The sequence below is a fragment of the Astatotilapia calliptera genome, chromosome 23, assembly GCF_964374335.1.
Source record: "Astatotilapia calliptera chromosome 23, fAstCal68.1, whole genome shotgun sequence".
Lineage (NCBI taxonomy): Eukaryota > Metazoa > Chordata > Actinopteri > Cichliformes > Cichlidae > Astatotilapia > Astatotilapia calliptera.
In genome coordinates, this window is record NC_137443.1 from 32,841,865 (window position 1) to 32,863,107 (window position 21,243).

General features: G+C 44.7%; 1 protein-coding gene across 1 annotated transcript; it reads right to left on the bottom strand.

Moving 5' to 3' along the window:
• Positions 1-1,136: 1,136 nt before the first annotated feature.
• cldn10a (claudin 10a) lies at positions 1,137-20,722 on the bottom strand. Its single transcript, XM_026159478.2, has 6 exons — positions 20,512-20,722; positions 4,638-5,153; positions 3,108-3,269; positions 2,893-2,974; positions 2,685-2,789; positions 1,137-1,699 (listed from the first exon to the last, which is right to left on the bottom strand). The coding sequence occupies exons 2-6, from the start codon at positions 4,855-4,857 to the stop codon at positions 1,570-1,572; spliced, it is 699 nt and encodes a 232-aa protein (XP_026015263.1). The 5' UTR covers positions 4,858-5,153; positions 20,512-20,722; the 3' UTR covers positions 1,137-1,569.
• Between the last annotated feature and the right edge of the window lie 521 nt (positions 20,723-21,243).

The following is a 21,243-nucleotide window of genomic DNA, read 5'->3' on the forward strand; positions in this document are numbered from 1 at the left end:
TTTTTCAGACCATTCGCTGTAAATCCTAGAAATGGTTTTGTGGTAAATCCCAGTACACGAGAAATTCTTGAAATACTCAGACTGGCATGTCTAGCACCAACAGCAGACAACAATGCCATGTTCAAAGCCACCTAAAACACAATTTTCCCCCATTCTGATGTTTGAGCATTAGGTTGCTCCCATATGATTGGTTGACTTAACAAGCATATTGTGTACCTAATAAAGTGGATGAAAAGTCTAAACCTTTGAAAGGTAGCACTGTTCCTCAGCTTAGTGTCAAAAAGCTACTGGCATGCTCACAAACTCTTTTTGGTTTTGTGTTGGTTTAAATATGTAAAATTAAATATGTATTTAATTTATATGAAGGATGAAAAAGGAGCAACATTAGAAGATTAGTCTAGAAATGTTTGAAAGAAAGTTGATGTTAGAATTCATTAAGTTTATCATTGGAAGAAATGTATTTTTAAATGAGCTATTCAGTTACTTCTTTTCAAGTTCTGAAGACTACCATAACTTAGATGACTGAATGATTCTCAGTCACAGACATTCAGGATACAACAGTTTCTTTTGAAATGTGTAGTTGTAATGATTTTAGTTTAGACAAAAGCTATTGCAAGCTGTTGATATTTGTCAACTTTTTTTTTTTAAGAATTTCAAGAGAGTTCCAGCTAAAATGTATTTATCATTTTAACACAGGAGACATACAACCACACAAAGCCACCCTTCTGCTGAGCCCTGGACACCTGACTATTTTTTCGCAGATGCAAAGCAGTGGAAAGCACATGACATCTACGCTCTGTCAGCTGGTTCAAGTATCTACCCTCTGGGCCAAGAGGTTTTGCGTAACATAGCCCAGGGTTCCTATATTCCTAGGTGGAGATGGATGGCTGATAAGACGGGAAACCTCCGGTTGGGCGTCCACATCTACATAAGCATCTCCGGGGTCAGATGTGACCTAGTTAGCCTTGGAGGTCAAACTAGTCTTGACTAGGAAAATTAGAAAGGCACTTCTTCCACCTATTATTTGGTTGTAGGGATGGTAAATTATACAAAGATAAAACTACTATAAGTTATGCAGGCTTTTAGGAAAAAGTACGAAAATGCTCATTTTTAACAAGAAGACATTTGTATCGTTGTGAGCTGGAGCAGTTAATTCATTTACTTAATTTATGGATCAGTCATAGTATGCCAATGGTTAGTTATAAAACATTTAAGAAAATGTAAGAAAACAAAAGGTTTCACTATTAATTTTTGACATGTTTTAACAATCCATAAGATGGTGAAAAAGCCAGTTTGTTAAAGGTGATTAAAGACTTTGAATGTCATGTTATGTCAAATTAAATGTCCTACTCTCAATGCTTATGTTTCATAATCGAGTTTATGACAGAAATGAGGCAGCCATATTTAAATCTGAACACTAAATCAAATATGTAAACCATATCCCAGATTAGCTCACTTTTTATCTTCCCACAGATGCAGATTAGTTCATTTTGGAGGATGCTGTCCTTGGTTTTAAATGATGAAATGTTGTTAAATTCTCAAATCAACTCGTGTAACAAGAGTCCAGTTTCACACATATGCATTTCTTCCAAACTGCCTCAATGGCTCCTGTGTTTCCTTGTTTGGCCTCTGGGCTGGCTTACTGGTCTTGTTGCATGTTGTCGGAAAAGATGCAGCTCCACTGTAGGAGTATTCAGCTCTGCAAAAGTCAAAACAGGAAATTTACATAGTAAAGGCTACAAAGCTCTGTTTCAAGCAAAACATTTTTTTTCTTACACCTTTCAACTTTCTTGTTATATTTAAGAAGTTCTACAACCATATTGAGTTTTTCATGCATTTCAAAAGAGTTCAAAGATAACCAAAGGGACTTAATCTATAGGATTTCATCAAACTGGTTAAGATATTTTTTCTCAAAGCTACAAATTCAGCTCCATTATGGAATAAATTATTTTAAAAATTGGTTGATCAGAGAAGTCATTAGGATTCCTCCACTGGGAACCATGAATTTAATGGAAATTTGGAAAATTTTAAACCGATCTTTGAAACCAAGCTTGCCATTCTTAGAAGCCTCTAGGTTGTCTGATTAAAACATGCATAGACAAACTTTCACGTAGTACCAGTAGCACATTTTTTTGGTTTATAATCACTACGATTACAAACTGACTGCCAATCAATACTAGGTGCCATTGCTGCTATTCACCGTATTCATACAGTGAGAACACTCTAATCAGCCTGATTGTTATCAAAAAGTGGGGAAAAAGAACTAGGATGTTTAAAAGAAAAAAGGAACGAAAGAAAAAAAGTCTGTTTTTCTTTGCCCATCTCATGCAACACTTCTCAATAGCTCCCCTCAGTCAAGGTGACTTTAACTTCTAAAAGGTCCTTCTTATGCAACTGTAACAAAGGAAACATTCAGCTGGAGTAGCTAATCAACATAACGTACAATCATACAATTTACTTTGTAGGTTCAGCAATTATGCAGCAAGTTGCTGAGAGATTACTGGATGTTTTTGACTGGATTTGCCTGTCTATTGCAGTTAAAGTAATTACTTAAATTGCCCAATTGAGTTAGTAAATCAATCATGCAGTTTAGAGTGCATCCACATCAGATCCACTATGACCTTGCTGTTCATGTGGAATCACATTGTTCGCATTCTGTATATCTGCAAAACCAAGCCACTTGCCTGATACTGAAGCCTTCAGACAGGCTGAGGCAGAAGATAAGTCCTCCTAAGATGCACAACACAGATCCAGCCCAGCCAATGAAGAGAGCGGCTCCCAGCTCAAACCTGCAGGGAAAAAAGAAAAGAAAATGAAAAAACCAAGATATTTCTGACTGGACTTCCTTTCATCTGATTATGTCTTTGATCCATGTGAAAGGAATCCTTTTACTTCTGGGCAACAAATAGGGGGTCAAAGAAGTCAGCTGTGATCCTGCGAGCATATATGGAGCATGCCGTCATGCAGCAGAGGCCTGTGGAAAGAAATAAGCAGATTACTACATCAAATTAAAAGGAACTAAGGTAATGTTCTTAGCTCAAGAAGAATTCAATCCACACATTATTCTCCATTAAATCCAGACATACATAGAATGGGATGGTTTTTACCACTAAGAATAAAGTGGAAGCCTGACAGGACAGTCAACCGAGCTTTAGTGGTCTTTGAGCCTCCTATTTTTGTGCACTTCATTCCTACCAAGGCAAGAATGGCACCAAAGAAACCCAGACTCACAGCAGCGATCATCAAACCCCGACACACCTGGATGTACGCTTAAAAAATGAAACAGAGAAGAGAGCTATACATTAGTTGTTTCCCTACTTTTTTGTTGCCCATGAATCGTAACAATAAACAGACTTACAAATGTGAAAAAAAAAGAATTGTTTTGTTCATATTGAACAGTTTGATGTATTCTTGTGTGAGGGAAATTTGAGATAAAGTTGCAAATAAATCACTTGGAATAAATTGGATTTCTGCACTGATTTTCATAATAAAGTTGGTCTACGATTAACACTGCAACTGACCAATCACATTAATGTGATGTCATAACTTTGCAATGCGAGAACCAAAATTATGAATGCCTGTGTAATCTTTTCTTTTGTCATCTTATACAATGTAAAAAAAATCTTAATTACATCTGTTTTGCCTTTTTAAAAAAGATCTCTTCCAGGGTTACACATGGTTTGCAAGTTGTCCACTATTAATAAGAGTCTTGAATGTCCTCTATTTGAAGACAGTTTGTCCTGATTTTAATAGATAAAAAGGAAGGTCTTTTGAAATGCTTTCCAGCTTGGTTCATTTGCTTACTTTTTGCAGAGTGGACTGTGAGGGAGTTAGTTTAAAGGTTACGTCTATACTTAAGACTTGTATCAAGGTTGGAGCACATGCAGAAATAATAATGCTAATAATGGGCATAAATGTTGCATGAGTGTTGCAAATGACTCGTATGTGAAAAGTGTCTCAGATTGTGGCAAAAACTAAAAGATGATCAAAAATAAAATGTAAGTAAAACTAATTATTGCTAGCTTAATGTTTCATCAGGTAGAGAAAAATGCAATCATGATGTTTGATTGATGTGTAAATATCGACTTCTCACTTACAAGTTGACTGCACTTGAAATGTTATCATTTAGTGTTGTGTTAACATCTTGTTCTTGTAGAAATTTAAGAATTGTAGAATTTAAGTTGTAAAGTGTTTTAGTTACTTTGGGCTTTTTAAATGTATAGATGGTAAAAGATTTCTCCAACCCCTAGGAATGAAAACAGCAGTCTAAAGGACACTAAGATGGCCAGAAGTATTGCTTTCTTAACTTTGAAAAACTAATATCAAGTATCAAGTGACCTCTCTGTGACTGTATGGCTTTCTCAGATTGTTTTGATTGGACATATAAGGAGGGCTTAATAAGTAGTAGCTAGTAGCTTTAAATGTAGTGGCCATTTGTGGCCTCAAGGCTGAGGTAGAAAATGAAATATCAAGTTTCAAATACATTCTTTTTTCACAAATGAGGTCATTTATCTAAGAAGTACATCTGTCAGATGTGTGCTCACAGATTTGTGGTTATTTATTTAACTGTGTCTGTTTACTGATGTAAGAAATGTCGTCCCTTGTGACTGCAACACAACATTATATTATGAACTCACCATCCAAAGCCAGCATTGAAGGAAAGTCCTTGCAGTTTGACACACCAGTGGAATCTGTCACACATGTTTTCCACAAGTTGGACCAGAAGGTAGCTGTGGTAATGACCGTACCATCCACAGAAGATACCTTCCAGTAGTCTGTCGGCAGAGTAGATGACACCAAGATCCATCCAGAGATGGTCAGGAAAAAAGCAGTGATTTCTGTAGCCATGTTGCCCATTTTCTCTCTGACTTAAAGGTCTGGATTGGGACAAGTACAAGTTCTGTCTCTCAAAAAGTGGGAGTGTCGGTCTAGGACAGGTGCACCAGTGCTGGCAGTTCTGCAGAATTTAGTTTCTGCTTCTCCTGCTCAGCCTCTGACCAAGCATCACTCAAAGACACACCATTCTCCGATCCACATTCTGTAATTTTATAGGGTATGGGGGCTGGGACTGACACACAAGTCATCACTCCACACGGTATGAAGAGAGGTTGCATGAGGATCTCCAGGAGAAGGAAGTCTTTAATTGGAAGGATCTGAAAAGGCAAGATGAGGAACACAGATAGAAGGGATGATGATGTGTGGTTTCAACAGTATGCCTCGGTTTTTCAACAACATGAACAAATAAGGGTGTAGAACATCAAAGAAACCCATTGGTACAGCTCTTTGGACTTAGAGTTTAAGAAATAAAGTCATAAAATTACAGAGAAAGTACTGGCGGGGGGGGAAAAATCTGTTGAAATGCTGCAAATAAGCAGAAAACAGTTTAAAAACTGTTACTTTTAAGAATTCTATTACTTAATGTAATGCAAACAATGAGAAACATCTTTTCTGTCATGCAATAGGTTATTTTTAGTGACTTACTTTATAGTAATATGATTGGACATGGTTGATATCTTTGTCATTGAAATGAGTGTAAAATTGATTAAAATACAGTTAAAAGTCTTCAATGTACGCCCTGTTTTTTCGGAAGTTACAATTTTCAAAACAACCCAGTGGGCAGAATTAGATACATTGAAAAGTTGGTTATAGCCCCCTAGGCTGTGATTGACATCCCTGTTTAGCAGCATTAGAGCACCATCAAGTGGCAGAAAAAACAAACACAGTTCCTCCTCTGAAAGAAATATTAGACTGTAGGGTTGATATTCATAATAGTAACCCTGGGTCTCTCTCTCTCTCATGCACATGCACACTCTTTCTACCTCATTGCCATGTGACAATGACAGGCTGCTGTGGGCTCAAGTGTTATAACAGCAGAATAAAACCTATGCTGAAGAAGTTTAGGAAATATTAAGAAATGCTAACAAGTATTTCAAAGTTCTGGTCAAAGTTTTGATAACCTAGTGTAATTTTTAGGATAAATATTTGTTATTTAATCAGGACAGCTAATCAAATTATGACTCTTTTATATGTGTGAATGTCACTGATGATGACAACAGAATAGCAGTACAAATAGGCACTGAGTCCTAGTGCTGTCTGATTAAACTGTGGTGGTTGTCGCTCTGTATTTTTTTTCCTGCCCATCAATGATACACCTATTACATTTATTGATATCAGTTACATTTGTCAGTAGTATGATGGTTTAAGTACAGAACAGAATAGTTCAAACTGAAGCGAAATGCTTCCTTGGTCTCGCTCTGCAGTGTCTGTAGTGTGAAATGAAATATGGATGTATGAAAAGTACAGCAGAGTATGTTTGTCACAACTTAAATGTTCCCTTATATTTAATTGTCAATAAAACTCTCAATGTTTTGCTGGTAACATATTAGTCTTAAACTATGTAACTTTGATTTACAAAGTAACAATGGCTTAAACAAAGGCTATGGTCAAACAGAGGATGACATGAAGTGAAATTATGTTGATAGGAAAATAAACAATAATTTCTTTATTTTTTTTATAATTATAATAATCATTCATTGAGTCATTTTTGTATCGGGCTGTGAACATCAAAACTATGGTGATTGTATAATTTGTATGTATATTTATATGTTTGCAATCTTTTTCTCAATGAGTTTCCCAATACCTTTTTTAAGCTATTTTAAACTTTGCAGAAAAACTGCCTAGGGCACTGTGGGTGTCAATACCTATATACATATATAAAATTGAATTGTATTGTATCAAATGGAATGTAACAGTTTAAAATGGAATTGTATAGTATAAACTGAAATGTAATTATAAAGAATGAAATGTCATAGTAGAATGGAATGGTATAACATAGTGTGGAATGTCATACTATAAAATGGAATGCCATAATATGGAATGATATAATGTAGAATGGAATGTCATAGGATAGTATGAACTGGTACAGTATCAAATAGAATGCATTAGTATAAAATGGAATGGTAATCCCATTTTCACCTTTCACATCTTATCTCATCTCCTTCTTCACACAGCATCATGTATGCTCTGCGTTTAGTGTTGCAATTTACCACATAAACATACAGAACAGTCATATACACAGCCATACCAAATACACACACACACACACCAATATAAAGCACAGTCACATACACAACCGTAAAAGATAGACAGATACACATACACATACACCTTTAGTAAACATGAGCACACTGAGGTTTGTCACATGGAATGTATGGGGAGTTGTTTCCACATTTAAATTACTAAGTTAAATGACTTACAGGCAGTAACAGGAGACTCATATGTCCAAAACATCTGTACACACACTCACTTCTCCACAGTTCCCTCACATGTTCTCAGGCGTTACAACTCGAAACAAAGAGGTATTAATTAATAGCTGAGTAGAGTCAGCTGTACAAAAAGCATGGCACCTAAGGCAATAGAGATGCAGGACACACCCACACATATTAAATGGAATGCCATAGTGTCGAATGGAATGGTATGGCATAGTAAGAAATAAAGATTTATTTAGACGCAGAAAATTAGAGGTAATCCGGGTCTTTACATCTTTAAGACATTCCTGCAGTTCAACCCTCTGGGGTGCGTGGCATGATTGCCAGTTTTGCCTAATTTTGATTTTATCTTTATATTTCATTTTAAAAACTATTCACCTTGCCTTGTTTGGTATTTTTCTTTTCAGTACACACAAAATGGAAAAGGTGGAATGTCATATTTTAGAATAGAAGTGTATAATAGGCAATGGAATGTCATTCTAAATAATGGAATGCCATAGTATAAAATGGAGTGTCATAGTATAAATGGAATGCCGTAGAATGGAATGTTAATGTATGAAATGGAATGTCATACAAGTCATATTATAGAATGGAAAGTCAAAGTATAGAAGAGAATGGCATTGTCATGGATCGCTGTGTGGCAGGCAGGAGGAGGACCCAATCGCAAAACCAAACAAAAGACAAGGAGCACGAGAACAAAACTGAGTCCACAAATACACAAAACAGGGCAAAACAGGGAAGCAAATGTCCAAAGAGGTCAGAAGGTCAACCCGGGAGGTGACAGCGCAACAGTTCAGTTCGGCTGTTCCGGGGGCCGGCCACGTGTAAAGTGGCAGTGGCAGCAGTGCGGGTCCGGAGGCGGGCCGCGTGGAAGACTGCGGCGGCTGTAGAGTGGGTCCGGAGGCCGGCCGCGTGGAAGACGGCGGTGGCGGCGAAGGAGACGACGGAGCAGTTCAGGGGTCCGGCCGCGCGGAAGGCAGCGGCGAAGGAGACGACGGAGCAGTTCAGGGGGCCGGCTGCGCGGAAGGCAGCGGCAGCGGCGAAGGAGACGACAGAGCAGTTCAGGGGGCCGGCCGCGCGGAAGGCAGCGGCAGCTCTCCAGTGTCAGGCGTACTGGCCGAGGCTCGGTGGGCACAGGACCAGTCGAGGCAAGACCAGACGAGGCAGGACCAGACGGACCAGACGAACCAGACGAGGCGGGACCAGACGAGGCAGGACCAGACGAACCAGACGAGGCGGGACCAGACGGTGGCGTGGCAGCCATAGGCGACGGAGCCGGAGGCGATGCGGGTACCGGACCAGGTGAAGCGGGGGCCGGACCAGGCGAAGCGGGGGCCGGACCAGGCGACGCTGAAGCAGATGCGGGGGCCGGACCAGGCGACGCTGAAGCAGATGCTGGAGCTGGACCAGGCGAAGACGAGGCTGAAGCAGATGCTGGACCAAACGAAGCTAGTGGAGGTGAGCCAGGCGAGGCTGAGGCGGACGCTGGACCAGGCGAGGCTGAGGCGGACGCTGGACCAGGCGAAGCTGAAGCGGACGCTGAACCAGGCGAAGCTGAAGCAGGCGCTGGACCAGGCGAAGCTGAAGCAGGCGCTGGACCAGGCGAAGCTGAAGCAGGTGCTGGACCAGGCGCTGGACCAGGCGAAGCTGAAGCAGGCGCCGGCCCAGGCGAGGGCGATGCCGGAGCCGGACCAGGCGAGGATGAAGCCGGAGCCGGACCAGGCGAGGGCGAGGATGCAGACTCTGATGAAGCTGGACCAGGAGACTGCGTGGGCGGAGACACGGCGGCCGCAGCTGGCGTGGATGAGGCTGCTGGTGGAGCAGCTGGTGGCTGAACGGGCCCCTCGGACCCTCCAGCGGAGACGAGGAGGTGCTGGCCGGGCTGACCAGAGCCACCAGCGGAGACAAGGAAAGGCTGGAGAGGTTCTCCTGAACCCCCAGCGGAAACGAGGAACGGCTGGAGAGGTTCTCCTGAACCCCCAGCGGAAGCGGATGCAGAGCCAGCACGTGCGGGGACCTCTGGCTCAGCGGACGCTAACTGTAGCGGCACAGGGCACGCAGTCGGCTTAGGATGCAACGGCTGGGGCTGTGCAGGGCAAACAGTCTGTCCAAAGTGTGTCAGCACCACACAGTCCCCAGCTGGCGGAGAAAGCTCACCAAAGCTTCCAGCTGAGGTGGGCAGTGTCTGAACGGGTTGCTGAGCAATGAACTGAGGTGATGACTGTGCTATCGATTGAAGTGCAAGTTGTAGTTGTGGTTGTAGTGATGGTGGGACAGCAGGTAGTTGAACTGGTGACTGAACAGGTGACTGACTCTTGGCTGCTCTCCTCCGAGGAACAGGAACGGGTGCTGGGCCTGGCCGAACACCAGTCATCCCCACCCGAGAAACAGATACGGGTGCAGGGACGAGCTGGGCTCTGGCTGCCTTTACCCTGGGGGCCGGTGTAGGTGCAGGAGCTAGCTGGACCTCTGCTGCTCCCACCCGAGGGACTGAGACGGGTGCAGGAGTCAGCAGGGTCACAGTAGACCTCACCCAGGGAACTGGAACTGGCGCAGGCATAGGCTGGGCGTCCATCAACCCCACCCGAGGGGCAGGTACGGGTGCCGGGATGAACGGCGCCTCTGCCAGGCTGGGGACAGAAGCAGGGACCAGCTGGACCTCAGCCACCCTCTCCCGAGGAACTGATACGGGAGCAAGGGAAAGCCAGGCCCGCGCTGCCCTGGTTACAGGAACTGGAGGCGGAGAGCGAAGCACAGGAACAGTAACAGTCACTGGGTGAACCAAGTTAGTGGAGCCAAACACAGTTTCAGTAAACAGAGACTTATGGTGGGCTGGTTCTAGCAACTCTGCTGTACTTAAGTTGTCCATGTCATAATTAGCAGTCTTAGAAAGAGTGAGTTTAGGAGCAGCCACAGGTACAGGAGAACTCACACAAGCAGTGTCTGGATAAGCTGGATGTGAAACAACACTACACACAGTCGTACAGGATGTAGTCCGAGACGTAGTGCACACAGAGTCCATGAAGCCTGGCCGAAAAGCACGGCGCATAGAGTTAAACTGACATGACCGGGGAACAGAAAAGTTAACCTGTGCAAACAGCTCTGCAGTGCTCAAACTAAAATCTTTTGCCAGTCTCTGTATAGCAGATGAAACCCTGCGGCTTTTAACCTTAGCAGGCAGTGAATACATAGTTTCAGAGGGTATGTGTTTCTCAGCATGCGCCGTTACATCTATAGCTAATGATGCTAACGGTGTGTGGCTGAGCTCAGACTGGGAAACCTTAGAGTCTAAGGGCTGAGTAAAACAGTCCTGCGGGGCTACGATGCTGGTAGCAGTATGTAGATGAGTCTGGTGTGAAATAACAGTCTTAGGTTCAACTATCTCTACAGGTGACACATTCATATCAGCTAAATCAAAGAAAATACTGTGAGCATTTCCCGAATCAGAGGGCTCAAAAACACAAAGGTTACTAGCGAGAGCAACCGGTGAATGATCTGACACTGAGGTGCCTCGCTGTATAGTGTCTCTGGAGTCCAAACAAAAAGCGGCGGAATTATCCGAGTCAGGTAACACAAAGGCGGGGAAAACAGAGCCACTCACAGTAGTGCATAAGTCATGAAGTTCGGGTCCAGAAAACTTGGGCTGAGTGTGTGACGCACAGTCACTCTCACCCAGGGATGAAAACTGCTCCGCTGCTCGGGAACGCCGACGGCGTTTTCTCCGGGAAGGGGAAGGAGACAAGCCAGGCCGCGAATCCGTCAGCGGACCGGGCTGAACATCCTCCGACTTTTCATACTGGAGCAGCTGCTCCGGGCGGATGCCTGCAGTGGAGACGAGGAAGTCCTGGATGTGGGGGCGTAAGCAGCCTAAGCAAAGAGGCCCAGACCTCCCTCTCCCCAGCCACCTCCTCCAGCTTATCTGGGGGAATACCAAGGCGTTCCCAGGCCAGCTGAGAGATATAATCTCTCCAGCGTGTCCTGGGTCTGCCCCGGGGCCTCCTCCCGGTGGGACATGCCTGGAACACCTCACCCAGGAGGCGCCCAGGGGGCATCATTGTCAGATGCCCGAACCACCTCAGCTGGCTCCTTTCGATGTGGAGCAGCAGCTGCTCTACTCTGAGCCCTTCCCGGATGGCCGAACTTCTCACCCTATCTCTAAGGGAGAGGCCAGCCACCCTTCGGAGGAAGCTCATTTCTGCCGCTTGTATCCACGATCTCGTTCTTTTGGTCACTACCCACAGCTCGTGGCCATAGGTGAGGGTAGGGACGTAGATCGACCGGTAAATTGAGAGCTTCGCTTTTACACTCAGCTCCCTCTTCACCACGACGGACCGGTGCAGCGTCCGCATTACTGCAGCTGCAGCCCCAATCCGTCTATCGATCTCCGGCTCCCTTCTCCCATCACTCACGAACAAGATCCCGAGATACTTGAACTCCTCCACTTGGGGCAGGAACTCATCCCCGACCCGGAGTGGGCACTCCACCCTTTTCCGGCTGAGAACCATGGCCTCAGATTTGGAGGTGCTGATCCTCATTCCCGCTGCTTCACACTCGGCTGCGAACCGTTCCAGTGCGAGCTGGAGGCCCTCACCCGATGAAGCCAACAGAACCACATCATCTGCAAAAATCAGAGATGAGATTCTGAGGCCACCAAAGCGAAAGCCCTCCGCCACTTGGCTGCGCCTAGAAATCCTGTCCATAAAAATTATGAACAGAACCGGAGACAAAGGGCAGCCCTGGCGGAGCCCATCACCCACCGGGAACGAGTCCGACTTATTGCCGGCAATGCGAACCAAGCTCTTGCAACGGTTGTATAGGGATCGAATGGCCCGTAGCAATGGGCCAGACACCCCATATTCCCGCAACACCTCCCACAGGACACCCCGAGGGACACGGTCGAATGCCTTCTCCAACTCCACAAAACACATGTAGACTGGTTGGGCAAACTCCCATGCACCCTCAAGTATCCTGGAGAGAATAAAGAGCTGGTCCAGTGTTCCGCGACCAGGACAAAAACCGCATTGTTCCACCTGTATCCGAGGTTCGACTAACGGACGAACTCTCCTTTCCAGCACCCTGGCATAGACTTTCCCAGGGAGGCTGAGGAGTGTGATCCCCCTGTAGTTGGAACACACCCTCCGGTCCCCCTTCTTAAAGATGGGGACCACCACCACGGTCGGCCAGTCCACAGGTACTGCCCCTGATCTCCACGCAACATTGCAGAGGCGTGTCAACCAGGACAGCCCTACAACGTCCAGAGCCTTCAGGAACTCGGGGCGGACCTCATCAACACCAGGGGCTCTGCCACCAAGGAGTTGTTTAACTGCCTCAGTGACCTCGCTCCGGGAAATTGGCGGGTCATTCCCCTCATCCCCAGACTCTGCTTCCTCCTCGGAAGGTGTGTCAGTGGGATTAAGGAGGTCCTCGAAGTATTCCTTCCACCGCCTGACAATTTTCTCAGTCGACGTCAGCAGCGCTTTCCCCTCCTGAGACGTCTGACGGTTTGCCAGAATCTCTTCGAGGCAGTCCGAAAGTCTTTTTCCATGGCCTCTCCGAACTCCTCCCACACCCAAGTTTTTGCTTCAGCCACTGCCCGAGCCGCATTCCGCTTGGCCTGTCGATACCTGTCGGCTGCCTCCGGAGTCCCACAGGCTAACCAAGCCCGATAGGACTCCTTCTTCAGCCTGGTGGCTCCCTTCACCTCTGGTGTCCACCATTTGGTTCGGGGATTACCACCACGGCAGGCACCAACCACCTTGCGGCCGCAGCTCAATGCAGCAGCTTCGGCAATGGAGACGCTGAACATGGTCCATTCGGACTCAATGTCCCCAGTCTCCCTCGGAATGCTGTTGAAGCTCTGCCGGAGGTGTGCGTTGAAGATCTCGCGGACTGGGGCCTCTGCTAGACGTTCCCAGCACACCCTCACTATGCGTTTAGGTGCACCAGGTCTGTCCAGCGTCCTCCCCCGCCACCTGATCCAACTCACCACCAGGTGGTGATCAGTTGACAGCTCAGCCCCTCTCTTCACCCGAGTGTCCAGAACATATGGTCGCAGGTCTGGTGATACGATTACAAAATCGATCATCGACCTACGGCCTAGAGCGTCCTGGTGCCACGTGCACTTATGGACACTCTTATGTTCGAACAGGGTGTTTGTTATGGCCAAACTGTGGTTAGCACAGAAGTCCAATAACAAAGCACCGCTCGGGTTCAGATCAGGGAGGCCGTTCCTCCCAATCACGCCCCTCCAGGTCTCGCTGTCGTTACCCACGTGAGCATTGAAGTCTCCCAGCAGGACAACAGAGTCTCCAGGTGGAGCACCCTCCAGCACACCCCCCCCCCCCCCCCCCCCCCCCCCAGGGACTCTAAGAAGGCTGGGTACTCTGAACTGCCACTCGGCGCATAAGCGCAGATGACAGTCAGGACCCGTTCCCCGAGGCGCAGGGAACAAACCCTCTCGTCCACCGGGAAAAACCCCAACGTACCGGCAGCAAGCCGAGGGAATATTAGGATACCCACCCCAGCCCGCCGCCTCTCACCAGGGGCAACTCCAGACTGAGACAGAGTCCAGCCCCTCTCCAGGAGACTGGTTCCAGAGCCCAAGCCATGTGTAGAGGTGAGCCCGACTATATCTAGCCGGTACCTCTCAACCTCACGCAACTCAGGCTCCTTCCCCACCAGAGAGGTGACATTCCATGTCCCTATTGCCAGTCTTGGCAGCCGGGGGTAAGTCCGCCAGGGTAGGGCTGCTCGATTATGGCAAAAATGATAATCACGATTATTTTCACTGAAATTGAGATCTCGATTATTTGACGATATTTATTTAACCCTTACGACCTACTATAGAACCAAGTCCGCCAGAGCTTATATATATATATATATATATATATATATATATATATATATATATATATATATATATATTTTACATGTTGTAGTGCCATTTGTGGGAGCATTTCAAGTTGCTATACATCAATACAACTGTTATAGCCCATATTGTAATAATATGTATGCATTAAGTCCATAGTAATTACATTAATTGCAAAAAAGTACAATAAACTACAAAAAAATTGAAAATCGTTTTTGTTTTTTTTACATATATTTCTACTTGGAGAAATTTAAGAGGTTTATCCCTCAAAACTTGAAATACAAAAAAGTTGCAAAAAATAGTTTCTCACCACAGGAAATTTATTTTGAGTGTCTTCATAGTTTTATTTTGGAGATACACCAATTTCTATATACTGCAGGAAAAACGAAAAAACAATCCTATGATGCAAATTTGCAAAGAAAACAGCATGTGCATCAAAATAAACTATTTCCAGCAGTGCAATTCGAGTTCTAAGCATCACAGAAACTATTCAGAAAAGTATAGAGTCAAACATGACTTATAAAAACACCAGTATAGGCATTTAAAGCCTACAAGTAAAAAACTACATTTCCGAGAAAATGACGTCACTTCCGGTTTCGGGCAGGAAATGGCGGACATGCGATAGTTCGTGACTTCCAGTGTTGCCAACTTTGTCGCTATATTTAGCAAGTTTTCAGACCCGCTAAAAAAAAGACGTGAAAGCCCTTATTGCTTTTACTCTCAACAAGCAGCGGGTGCTGTAACGCAGTCAGTTCTTCTTTTACTCTTTTACTCTTATGCTGTTTTGTGGATCACAAGGTTTAAAACTACTTATAAACACACACACAAAGTAACTCCACCAGAGCGCCTATTTCGGGTCACTTTTGCCGGTCCAAGCCCGGGTAAAGGAGCAGGGTTGGAATTGTGACATTAAAAAACAATAATTGCTAAAAGAAATTTAATTTGTAGTTCTAAATAAATTCTAAATGCATTTAGGACGTTTTTTACTCACTTTATGTCTCTTCCACGATGTTATTTCTCTCTCCAACAACATAGGTTACAATTAGATTAGCATGACCAATTATGCAAATTTGGCGATGACGTCATTTAGCGACTTCTAGCGACTTTTAGGACAACCAATAGCGATTTTCCTTACTGAGGAGTTGGCAACACTGCTGACGTCTGTTTCACTGTGGGAAGTGTTACGAACAGCTGATCGGATCGGCAAAGCGTGTTTCTGGAATATTATGTTTTTGTTCCTGCAAGCGCTTTTTATGCAATTTTTGCAAAGCTTTATGTGGAAGGAAACCGTGACCGAGGACAAGCTGATGGCATAAGATGTAAGTACAACTCCTCCGGTTTCATATGCAAAACAAATTATTGCGCTAGCTTACACGGTTCAGGTTCTACAGGGATTTAAAAATTGTTACACAAAACGGAGCATGCTGCTCTGACCGGCTTTAAAGGGTTAACGATGACAAGGTATTGAATAATGACTTTAAAAAATAATATAAAATAGTGTGCAACACCACTGAAGTTTTTTTACCTCTCTTTTCAACCAACGGCAGTCACTCTCCTCTCCAAATAACTTCTGCTTAGCTTTCCGAGCTTCCCTCGGGTCCTCCTAATCAGCGGTCTCCACCCTTTTTTGCGCCACGGTTTATGCCCAACAATATTTTCACGGACCGGCCTTTAAGGTGTCGCGGATAAATGAGGGAGGGGCCAATAATTGGCTCAGTCATTTTTAATGATCGTTGAAAGCCCAGATCGTAATCGTGATTAAAATTCGATTAATTGAGCAGCCCTACGCCAGGGCCTCCGCTCCTGGCCGCCACCCGGCACACAATGCACCCGACCCCTATGGCGCCTCCTGCGGGTGGTGGGCCTGCAGGAGGATGGGCCCATGTCTCCTCTTCGGGCTGTGCCCGGCCGGGCCCCATGGACTAAGGCCCGGCCACCAGACGCTCGCACTCGGGCACCCTCCCCGGGCCTGGCTCCAGGGCGGGGCCCCGGTAACCCTATCCCGGGCAGGGTAAACTGGCCTTGAGTCAATGTCTATATTTAATTTCAGCCTCCACCGTGGCCTGGGGTATTTCCAGGAATGCCTGGGATCATCCACTCCGATCTGATACAGCATCACCGTCAGTGCCGAGGAGAGTAGCGGCAGTGCCAAAGAGGTTCCAGAGCAAGCAAACAGCTACTCTAGCACCTGTGTCTGGTGCTTGGTCTGATGCTGCAGCTTTTTTAACTGTGCACAATGCACCACCACGTGTTCTTGGTGCATCCCTAGCTCAATCAGCAACTGGGCTGGGGCTGTCCGGGTTTCGACACCACTGTAACAAGTACCTGATGCACACACATTCACCATTGTGGTCAGTGTAAGTGTTCCTTTAGTCCAACAACAATTTACACTCTTGTCCTTTCTGACTTTTCAATTGCCATGCCTCCAGCTCAGTTCTTTCCCTCATCCATTCTCAGCGGGCTACTAAAGCAGGGAGAGCATGATTAGAAAACCAGTCCCAGCTGCCCTCCCGGGCTCCCTAGTACTGGCCCCAAACCTACACCCCTCTTCTGCAGAAGAAGTGCAGAGATGCAGATCACACCCCTGCCACAATGTAATCAAGATCCTCTTGATTCATGTAGGATACAATAACATATAGTCGAGAAACTACAGAGTCTAAGTGGAATCCTCTGTGTCCACAGCACTGAACTGAGAAGTGTGATGAAGGGCAAAGGGTATCAAAAGAGTGAGTCTGAGTATAATGAATGTTAAAAATTTGCATGCATGGATATAACATGTTAAACCATCAATTCTATGTACAACACCAGGCGATATTAATTATATTCCTAATCTTGTATTTTTTTAGGAAATGACAAAAAAATTAGGTAGGTAGGTAGGTAGGTAGGTAGGTAGGTAGGTAGGTAGGTAGGTAGGTAGGTAGGTAGGTAGATAGATAGATAGATAGATAGATAGATAGATAGATAGAAAGATAGATATTAGGGGTGCAACGATACTCGTATCGAACCGTTCGATACAGTGCTTTCGGTTCGGTACGCATATGTATCGAACAATACAAAACAACAATACAAAATTTTTAATTTATTTGATCAACTTTTCTTCTGATGATGCTGTCTGTGTTGAGAGCTCAGTGGCTGGACTGGGACAAAAAATTGGCCCGGGCATTTTGACTAGAGACCGGCCCCCCAGGTATTATAGGAAAAGCCATAAAGCCTTTGAATGAAAACAGACGCTGTTGTGAAAGTGATGTACACTGTCTTGTTGGTATATGTATGTTTTCTATACATTTTACGTCAGATAAAAACTTTGGTTGTAATCTTCAGATAATTATTTAATAAAAGCGAGACATTTTAAATGAGAATAAGAACATATTTCTTTGTGCCCCCTTTTCCTTGTTAATGCCCTACCTGGCACCCTGGCAAAACTTTGCTAGATCCGCCCCTGCACAGTTACCAGCTGTCAGCGTAAAAAAGGATTCTGGTGTTATTTGTCTCTCAAAAACAGTTCATAACTTCCCTTTAACTCATTCATGTCACCTAAAAGGTGAATCTGTTTGTCCATCATCTGTTCAGCTCTGATGATTCAGTAAGGACATCTCCTGGTTTCATCTTCATGTTTCCCTCTCACCACATATCCAAACCGATATCATGACCAGCAGCTTAACAGCTGTGGCTCCAGCAAACATCAGCTGATACTTAATATTAAATAAATTCTAACAACAGCTGATCAAGCTTAAACATGCAGCTGTTGTTTAACACGACATCCACTGGTTTCCTCTTTCTGGCGCAAAGTGGGTGATACATAAACAAGAGAGAAAAGCTGATCAGCTGATCATTGATCAGTTTCATGATCATGTTCATTGAAGTAGAAACAGGAGAGGGAGGGGAAAGAATGAGCGAAGAAGAGGCATCTGACAGCGTAAAGACAGAATAAATCCAGCTCTGTGTCTTTTTCCATTCTAGCTGAAGTACGGGATAAACTGTGCTCCTTTTCAGCTCAATACGAAAGGCGTAATATTTTCTCTGAATGCGGGGACGATTCCGTCTTTTTACGGGACGGTTGGCAACTCTACTAACTAACCTTATGAATAAAATAAAGTTCACTATCAGTAACATCATAGCACCCACCCAGCTGTATAGAAACTCCGTCATGCTAGTACGCAGTACGAGTTATTGTAACTGACTGTAAAAAGTCAGCACAACGAAAATAAACTACACCTAAAGTTGGTTTATATCTGACCCAGATAGACTGCAGGTCATAACTTCTTACCTGAAGTTCAGTTCACCTGACACTCGGACCGGCGGCCGCCTCGGGTCTCTCCTTCTCCTGCCTCCCCTTTCTCTCATCCACCTGCTGTCCTCCACCACTTGCTAATGTTACTGAATCTGTGGAAGCTCCGCGATAGCCACCACCAAACAACTGAGTTATTTTTACACACTGGCCAGCATCTGACCAATCCACCACCTTTCATTGTTTATACCGTTAGCAGAAAAAAAAAAAAAATCATCGGCCCATAAAAACAAAAAATCACTATCGGCCCACCAGGCAAATGCCCGATGGCCAGTCCAGCTATGCGTGTATGGTTGCACCCCTAATAGATATAGATATAGATATAGATACAGGGTGGGCCATTTATATGGATACACCGTAATAACATGGGAATGGTTGGTGATATTAAAGTCCTGTTTGTGGCACATTAGTATATGTGAGGGGGCAAACTCCTCAATGTGGCTGGTGACCATGGTGGCCATTTAGAAGTCGGCCATCTTGGATACAACTTTTGTTTTTTCAATAGGAAGAGGGCCATGTGACACATCAAACTTATTGGTAATGTCACAAGAAAAACAATGGTGTGCTTGGTTCCAACGTAACTTTATTCTTTCATGAGTTATTTACAAGTTTCTCTTTGTTCACAGCCATTGACATGTCGAAGAGGTTAACACGTGAGGAGCGGATCGAAATTGTGTTGATATCTGGTGAACGCAGTAACCGGGTCATTGCAGCACTGTAGCATGGGAGACCACCCATCTCCCATGCTACAGTTAGCAAACTGCTTGCTAAGTTTCGTGAAGCTGGTTCAGTGTTGGATTTGCCAAAATGTGGACACAAGAAAACTGTCACTAATGAAGAAACATCAGTGGCTGTCCTAGCTTCATTCAGCAAGAGTCCACAGCGTAGCACTCGCCGCATGTCACTGGAGAGTGGCATTAGTCGAACATCCCTTCGGCGGACATTAGCTACTGACAAATGGCACCCTTACAAACTCCAGCTACTGCAGCATCTCAGTGAGGATGACCCAGATCGGCGCACAAAATTGGTAGGATGGGCAAAACAAAAATTGGAACAGGACCCTCAGTTCACGCTGAAGATTTTGTTCAGTGATGAGGCAAACTTTAATGTGAATGGTGAAGTTAACAAACAAAACCACCGCTATTGGTCTGACACTAACCCACATTGGATGGATCCCTCCAAGACTGTTGGAACAACAAAAGTGATGGTTTGGTGTGGTATATGGGGTACAACGATAGTGGGTCCATTCTTCATCAATGGAAACCTCAAGGCCACTGGATATTTGAAATTGCTACATGATGATGTGTTTCCCTCTTTATGCACTGAAGCTGGCACGTTCCCTGAGTTTTTCCAGCAAGATGGTGCACCACCACATTATGGGTGCCAGGTCCGAGCATTCCTAGATGAACAGTTTCCTGGAAAGTGGATTGGTCATCGTGGGCCAGTTGAATGGCCCCAAAGGTCTCCAGATCTGACCCCCTTAGACTTTTATCTTTGGGGTCATCTGAAGGCAATTGTCTATGGGGTGAAGATACGAGATTTGCAGCACCTGAAACTACGGATACTGGATGCCTCTGCTGGCATTTCTCCTACAGTGTTGCTATCAGTGTGTGAAGAGTGGGAGAAGAGGGTTGCATTGACAATCTAACACAATGGGCAGCACATTGAACACATTTTATAAGTGGTCAGAAACTTGTAAATAACTCATGAAAAAATAAAGTTACGTTGAAACCAAGCACACTATTGTTTTTCTTGTGACATTACCAATAAGTTTGATGTGTCACATGGCCCTCTTCCTATTGAAAAAACAAAAGTTGTATCCAAGATGGCCGACTTCTAAATGGCCACCATGGTCACCAGCCATCTTGAGGAGTTTGCCCCCTCACATATACTAATGTGCCACAAACAGGACTTTAATATCACCAACCATTCCCATGTTATTACGGTGTATCCATATAAATGGCCCATCCTGTAGATATAGATATAGGCCTGTTTAATTACAGAGGATTTCCAAGAAAAGATTAGATCTAATCTGTGCATGCAAAAGTCTTGCACTGTTTCTGGGCATATTGTTACTCGAAGGATACCTTTGTTGTGCTGTTCTCACATGACTTTGGTGCAGCTTCTGGGCATCATAAAATGAGCATGTGTTCCAACAGCAAGCATTCCAAGAAGACTAAACCCAGGTGTTTCACTATTAGTAAACCACAGGGGGAAAGTGCTTCAAGTGCCGTAATGAAATCCCCTCAGTGATGCTTTTCCATGGCTGCTGTTGCTGGGCAATCCCAGAGTGGATCCTTATCCTGTATATCTGTCAAAGAAAGGGATGCAGGTGGAACTCATGGTTATGCGTGCACCTACTGATAACATCCAATCATGATTATCAATTCAATTGTAGCACCTCTAGTTGGGACCAGTGCCACCTCAGCAGAGATCCTGAACATCCTAAGCTGAAGAGGAGAAACAGGGAAACCAGACAACCACAGAGAACCAGACAGACATAGGGAAACAGAGAGGGAGCACAAAAAAGAACTAACAGATCTATTCCTAGGCATGAAATACCAAAACACAAAAGCACAAAGGAACAAAACATCAAACGATTATAAGAAGACTAAGAGCATAACATAAATAATTTCTCAAAACAAATCATGAACACACAAAAACTACAAAACAGTGTCTATACCTCCAGCCCCCTTTCTCCAGAGACAAAGTCACAACTTACCCTATATTTAACTGTCACTCGTGATATTCCTATTCCCAGTTCGCCTCCGAGAAAGGCCTTGTACCCCCCCCAGGCGCCTGCATGTGTCACTCTAACT